Here is a 7,646-nt window from a genome sequence, read left to right on the forward strand (position 1 = left end):
ACTTTGTCAGTTGACACCAAATTTGGCATAAAAATAGGAAAAATTCAGTTCTTTCCAGTCATCTTGTTTAAAACAATATTGCACCTCTGGGATGGGCACAAAAAAATTTAAAAAAAGAAGCCTAATTATATGCAAACTGCATTTACTGTTATATTTATATTTTTTGTATTCTCTAAACTTGGCACTTTGACCTCTTATTCTGACACAACAACAAGAGGAGTCATTATTATCATTTTTTGTTCAAACAGGAACTTCTTTTGCTGAGCTTGGAATTTTTATTTGCAGACGTTTTGGTGCAGATAGTAAAAAGGGAAATTACTCTGTAATTAATGCTATGGGACGTAATTTATCACAAGTGAGTCTTGAAGGCCTTGCCTCTCTTGTTTTTCTTTCTTTTGTCCTAGTATTTTGTGTGGAAAGAAGTCTGCTTGATTCTCACTGTTTCAGTGCAAGGAGAGTAACTCAGGCAAACTTCTGTGGGTTTAAACTTTTTTTCTTTTTTTTTAATATGGGTTCCAGTTCCTATGGTGGCTTTCCCCCTTGTCTTTTCTTGGACATATATGTATGAAATTATACTGGGTTGTACTGGGTTGTACTGTATTGTGTTGTTTTGTATTGTGTTGTATTGTTCTGTTGTCACAACAGATTTCTGTGTGTGAAATTCAGGCAGCTCAGAACAGCGCCACCCATTTTTCTTTTCTTTTTTTCTTTTCTTTCTTTTTCTGCCTACAGTTTTATTTGTTTTCCTATGGAAGTGCTATTTTCTACATAATTTTGCCGAGAGCAACCTTTCTGTTGACGCTGGGTCATGATGTGCGTTTGGTGTGTCACTTGGTTAAGGTAGGGTAGGTTTGGTGTGTCACTGTGTTAAGGTAGGGTGGGTTTGGTGTGTCACTGTGTCAAGGTAGGGTGAGTTTGATGTCACTATGTTAAGGTAGGGTAGGTTTGGTGTGTCACTTGGTTAAGGTAGGATAGGTTTGGTGTGTCACTGTGTCAAGGTAGGGTGAGTTTGATGTGTCACTATGTTAAGGTAGGGTAGGTTTGGTGTGTCACTATATTAAGGTAGGGTAGGTTTTGGTGTGTCACTATATTAAGGTAGGGTAGGTTTGGTGTGTCACTGTGTTAAGGTAGGGTAGGTTTGGTGTGTCACTGTGTTAAGGTAGGGTGGGTTTGGTGTGTCACTGTGTTAAGGTAGGGTAGGTTTGGTGTGTCACTGTGTCAAGGTAGGGTAGGTTTGGTGTGTCACTGTGTTAAGGTAGGGTGGGTTTGGTGTGTCACTGTGTTAAGGTAGGGTGGGTTTGGTGTGTCACTGTGTTAAGGTAGGGTGGGTTTGGTGTGTCACTGTGTCAAGGTAGGGTAGGTTTGGTGTGTCACTGTGTTAAGGTAGGGTGGGTTTGGTGTGTCACTGTGTTAAGGTAGGGTGGGTTTGGTGTGTCACTGTGTCAAGGTAGGGTGGGTTTGGTGTGTCACTGTGTCAAGGTAGGGTAGGTTTGGTGTGTCACTGTGTTAAGGTAGGGTAGGTTTGGTGTGTCACTGTGTTAAGGTAGGGTGGGTTTGGTGTGTCACTGTGTTAAGGTAGGGTGGGTTTGGTGTGTCACTGTGTTAAGGTAGGGTGGGTTTGGTGTGTCACTGTGTCAAGGTAGGGTAGGTTTGGTGTGTCACTGTGTTAAGGTAGGGTGGGTTTGGTGTGTCACTGTGTTAAGGTAGGGTGGGTTTGGTGTGTCACTGTGTCAAGGTAGGGTGGGTTTGGTGTGTCACTGTGTTAGGTTAGGTTTGGTGTGTCACTGTGTTAAGGTAGGGTGGGTTTGGTGTGTCACTGTGTTAAGGTAGGGTGGGTTTGGTGTGTCACTGTGTTAAGGTAGGGTAGGTTTGGTGTGTCACTGTGTCAAGGTAGGGTAGGTTTGGTGTGTCACTGTGTCAAGGTAGGGTAGGTTTGGTGTGTCACTGTGTCAAGGTAGGGTAGGTTTGGTGTGTCACTGTGTTAGGTTAGGTTTGATGTGTCACTGTGTTAAGGTAGGGTAGGTTTGGTGTGTCACTGTGTTAGGTTAGGTTTGATGTGTCACTATGTTAAGGTAAGTTAGGTTTGATGTGTCACTGTGTTAAGGTAGGGTAGGTTTGGTGTGTCACTACGTTAAGGTAGGGTAGGTTTGATAGGGCACTGTGTTAAGGTAGGGTGGGTTTGATAGGGCACTATGTCAAGGTAGGGTGGGTTTGATAGGGCACTATGTTAAGGTAGGGTGGGTTTGATAGGGCACTGTGTTAAGGTAGGGTGGGTTTGATAGGGCACTATGTCAAGGTAGGGTGGGTTTGATAGGGCACTATGTCAAGGTAGGGTGGGTTTGATAGGGCACTATGTCAAGGTAGGGTGGGTTTGATAGGGCACTGTGTCAAGGTAGGGTGGGTTTGATAGGGCACTATGTCAAGTTAGGGTGGGTTTGATAGGGCACTGTGTTAAGGTAGGGTGGGTTTGATAGGGCACTTTGTCAAGGTAGGGTGGGTTTGATAGGGCACTATGTCAAGGTAGGGTGGGTTTGATCGGGCACTATGTTAAGGTAGGGTAGGTTTGTTGGGTCACTACGTTAAGGTAGGGTGGGTTTGATAGGGCACTATGTTAAGTTAGGGTGCATTTGATAGGGCACTACGTTAAGGTAGGGTGGGTTTGTTGGGTCACTACATTAAGGTAGGGTAGGTTTGATAGGGCACTATGTTAAGGTAGGGTAGGTTTGTTGGGTCACTACATTAAGGTAGGGTAGGTTTGTTGGGTCACCACACTTGACACTAACACATTTTCCTGTCACTTTCCTGATGCTGTGGGCTAATAACACACAGACCAACAAAGTGGGACAAAGGCCCAGCACTCTTAACCTTTCTGCCACAACAGCCGCTTTGCAGGTAAGTTGTCTCCCATCCCAAAGGTAACTTGTTGACTGGTCCGTGTCCTGTAGCACTGTGCCCCTTGTGTGGATTGAGAGCAGTGTCTGTTCACAGTGTTGACTGGTCCGTGTCCTGTAGCTCTGTGCCCCTTGTGTGGATTGAGAGCAGTGTCTGTTCACAGTGTTGACTGGTCCGTGTCCTGTAGCTCTGTGCCCCTTGTGTGGATTGAGAGCAGTGTCTGTTCACAGTGTTGACTGGTCCGTGTCCAGTAGCGCTGTGCCCCTTGTGTGGATTGAGAGCAGTGTCTGTTCACAGTGTTGACTGGTCCGTGTCCTGTAGCACTGTGCCCCTTGTGTGGATTGAGAGCAGTGTCTGTTCACAGTGTTGACTGGTCCGTGTCCTGTAGCGCTGTGCCCCTTGTGTGGATTGAGAGCAGTGTCTGTTCACAGTGTTGACTGGTCCGTGTCCTGTAGCACTGTGCCCCTTGTGTGGATTGAGAGCAGTGTCTGTTCACAGTGTTGACTGGTCCGTGTCCTGTAGCACTGTGCCCCTTGTGTGGATTGAGAGCAGTGTCTGTTCACAGTGTTGACTGGTCCGTGTCCTGTAACGCTGTGCCCCTTGTGTGGATTGAGAGCAGTGTCTGTTCACAGTGTTGACTGGTCCGTGTCCTGTAGCACTGTGCCCCTTGTGTGGATTGAGAGCAGTGTCTGTTCACAGTGTTGACTGGTCCGTGTCCTGTAGCACTGTGCCCCTTGTGTGGATTGAGAGCAGTGTCTGTTCACAGTGTTGACTGGTCCGTGTCCTGTAGCACTGTGCCCCTTGTGTGGATTGAGAGCAGTGTCTGTTCACAGTGTTGACTGGTCCGTGTCCTGTAACGTCTGTGCCCCTTGTGTGGATTGAGAGCAGTGTCTGTTCACAGTGTTGACTGGTCCGTGTCCTGTAGCTCTGTGCCCCTTGTGTGGATTGAGAGCAGTGTCTGTTCACAGTGTTGACTGGTCCGTGTCCTGTAGCACTGTGCCCCTTGTGTGGATTGAGAGCAGTGTCTGTTCACAGTGTTGACTGGTCCGTGTCCTGTAGCGCTGTGCCCCTTGTGTGGATTGAGAGCAGTGTCTGTTCACAGTGTTGACAGTTGTTTCTGATCAGTGACGGGCGCAATAGCCGAATGGTTAAAGCGTTGGACTTTCGATCTGAGGGTTCCGGGTTCGAATCACGGTGACGGCGCCTGGTGGGTAAAGGGTGGAGATTTTTACGATCTTCCAGGTCAACATATGTGCAGACCTGCCAATGCCTGAACCCCCTTTGTGTGTATACACAAGCAGAAGATCAAATACGCACGTTAAAGATCCTGTAATCCATGCCAGCGTTCGGTGGGTTATGGAAACAAGAACATACCCAGCATACACCCCCCCGAAAGTGGAGTATGGCTGCCTACATGGCGGGGTAAAAACAGTCATACACGTAAAAAGCCCACTCGCGTATATACGAGTGAACGTGGGAGTTGAAGCCCACGAATGCAGAAGAAGAAGAAGAAGTTTCTGATCAGTCTTGTGCACACGTGCACAGTCTTCATTGCTCAGAAACTGAAGGAGGGAGAGAAAAAAAAGTGCTGTGCATATTTGACTGATACTTGACTTATTCAGCCCTGCATCCAAACATCAAAGATGTCATTCTGGGCACAAACCTGGATAGCACTTTTCCCTTAAACCCATTCATCAGCTCACTGGTTGGCATAAAACTGCTAGGGAAGGGGAGTAACTGCAACAGAACTTCCTTCCTCACAGGCAAGTGAAGTTTTGCTGAGAAATTTGAGCAGTGAGCGGTTTGTTTTTTAAAATTTCTTATCTAGTTTTCCGCGTCACTATGGCAGAACGTCAAAAGCTTACTGCGCAACTCGATACTTATAATTTAAAAGTACGAACAGAATATTTCATCTGCCATATATATACCTACTATCATATGTTAGCTTGCCTTGCTAATGTGTAGTCTGGTGTGTACTAGTAATTACTGTATAGCACTTTCACGTATCATTCATTCTGCTTGAAATAAACTGTAACCCCTGTGTAAATACGTAGGTGAAGGATCATACCAGTGTATGGTACTCCTTATTATTGTACTGTATAATTCATAACATTCTTAACACTAACACTTGTGTGTGTGTGTAGAGCCTTTATTATGTTCACCAAATGAGTGATGCTTCGAATTGCTGGCGATAGCATTTTATTTTTCAGTTTCTTGACCCAAAAAATCCTTTGCACGTGAGGATGTGTAACTGAATGTAACAAAGGCAGTGTAGTGTGTGTGTATGTGTGTGTGTGTGTGTGTGTGTGTGTGTGTGTGTGTGTGTGTGGACAGAAAGGAGGGGCAGGAGAGGGGATAGTGGGGACTGGGAGGAGGGGGTGGGAGGGAGGTGTGCTGACAGACAGACAGACCGACCGACAGACAGACCGACTGACAGACAGACAGAGTGACAGACAGACAGACAGACAGACAGACTGACGTGTGGTGACGACGATGATGACATGTGGTGACGACGATGATGACGTGTTGTGACGATGACGTGTGATGATGTGTGATGATGATGACGTGTGGTGACGATTATGTGTGATGACGATGATGCGTGGTGACAATGACGATGACGTGGTGACAGTGACGTGTGGTGACGATGACGTGTGGTGACGATGACGTGTGGTGACGATGCTGTGTAGTGATGATGACGATGATGTGTGGAGACGATGACGTGTGGTGACGATGACGTGTGGTGACGATGACGATGACGTGTGGTGACGTGGTGACGATGACGTGTGGTGACGATGACGTGTGCTACAGAAAGCACTGAAGGAGAAGGAGGAGCACATAGAGCAGCTGCTGCGTGAGAGGGACCTGGAGAGGTCGGAGGTCGCCCGCGCTGCTGCCCAGGTGGACGAGGTGAGGGGGTTGGGGGGAGGGCGGTGTGATGTGGTGTAGTGTGGTGTGTATGGTGGGGTTGTGTGGTGTGGTGTGGTGTAGTGGTGTGTGTGTGGTGTGGTGTTGTGTGGTGTGGTGTGGTGTGGTGTGTGGTGTGGTGTGTGTGGTGTAGTGGGGTGGGGTGTGGTGTGGTGTGTGTGTGCTGTGGTGTGTGTGATGTGGTGCGTGTATGCTGTGGTGTGGTGTGGTGAGTGTGGTGGTGTTTGCTGTGGCGTGCTGTGCTGTGCTGTGGGGTGTGATGTGGTGTATTGTTCCGTAATTTACTGTACTGTGATATATTTTATTGTCTTTCGTCACTTTGTTTTTGAAAGAGTGTAAAGTGTGGCGGGAGGAGGTGGCAGAATGGTTAAGACACTTCCCTGTCTGTGAGGGTCTGGGTTCACATCCAGCTCTCACCCCTTGTCCCAAGTTGGACTGAAAAATCAGCAGTGTCCAGTCGTTCAGATGATACGATAAACTGAGGTTCCGTGTGCGACACACACTTGTCGCACTGAAAAAGAACCCACAGCAACGAGAGAGTTGTCTGGCAAAATCCTGTCAGAGAAATCGACTCTGATAGAGACACAAATCAACTCTGATAGGGACACAAATCTACTCTGATAGGGACACAAATCCACTCTGATAGGGACACAAATCCACTCTGATAGGGACACAAATCCACTCTGATAGGGACACTGATCAACTCTGATAGGGACACTGATAGGGACACTGATCAACTCTGATAGGGACACTGATCAACTCTGATAGGGACACTGATCAACTCTGATAGGGACACTGATCAACTCTGATAGGGACACAGATCAACTCTGATAGGGACACAAATCCACTCACAGATCCACTCTGATAGGGACACAGATCAACTCTGATAGGGCCACTGATCAACTCTGATAGGGACACAAATCCACTCTGATAGGGACACAGATCCACTCTGATAGGGACACAGACATGCATGCATGCACTCACAGCGTGACAAGGCACATTGGGGTATGCTGCTGGTCAGGCATCTGCCTAGCAGATGTGGTGTAGAGTGCATGGATCTATCAGAATGCAGTGACACCTCCGTCAGAAAGTGAAAAAGTGTGAGCAGTGTTCCTGCTCAGGTAAAACAGGCACACCTTGCTCCCTTGCTCATTGGAATGAGTCAGTAAACTGAGGTCCAGCATGCAGTGTGTGCCTAGCACATGTAAAAGAACCCATGACAACAAAAGGGTTGATCCTGTCCAAATTCTGAAGCCAGGCTGGATGACACAGGAATGAAATGATGAGTGCCTAAAGGCACCGATGTTGATGAATGATGGTGATGATGAATGATGATGAAAGATGGTGATGATGAATGATGGTGATGAAAGATGATGATGATGATGATGAATGATGATGATGGTGAAAGATGATGATGAATGATGAATGATACGGATACTTATTTAGCACTTATCCTGAGTCAGAGACGAAGCTCTGAGTGCTTTACAAACATGGGGTCATTTGCACAACAGGCTGCCTGTCTGGGTAGAGCCGGCTGCCGGCTGCCATTGGGTGCTCATCATTCGTTTCCTGTGTCATTTAGTCAGGTTTAAGACATGCATGCATGCATAAACATTCAGACATGCAACATTTTACCTGTATGACTGTTTTGTTTATTTATCTCACCATGTAGGCAGCCATACTCAGTTTTCAGGGATGTGCATGCTGGGTATGTTGTTGTTTTCATAACCCACCAAACTCTGAACTCTGACATGGATTACAGGGTTTTAATGTGCATATTTGATCTGTGTATGTAAACACACGAAGGGGGTTCAGGCACTGAGCAGGTC

The 7,646-nt window shown here is 46.9% G+C and overlaps 1 protein-coding gene across 13 annotated transcripts in view; it reads left to right on the forward strand.

Moving 5' to 3' along the window:
• LOC143288315 (uncharacterized) overlaps window positions 1-7,646 on the forward strand; it is a 151,588-nt gene that overhangs the window by 59,588 nt on the left and 84,354 nt on the right. For 12 of the 13 annotated variants that reach the window (XM_076596676.1, XM_076596678.1, XM_076596672.1 and 9 more), the window contains 2 exons: window positions 2,830-2,892; window positions 5,701-5,799. In XM_076596676.1, the coding sequence (XP_076452791.1) occupies window positions 2,830-2,892; window positions 5,701-5,799 (162 nt within the window). The remainder of the gene's footprint in view (window positions 1-2,829; window positions 2,893-5,700; window positions 5,800-7,646) is intronic. The other variant, XM_076596680.1, reaches the window with a different exon arrangement.

This window comes from Babylonia areolata, chromosome 12 (assembly GCF_041734735.1).
Source record: "Babylonia areolata isolate BAREFJ2019XMU chromosome 12, ASM4173473v1, whole genome shotgun sequence".
Lineage (NCBI taxonomy): Eukaryota > Metazoa > Mollusca > Gastropoda > Neogastropoda > Buccinidae > Babylonia > Babylonia areolata.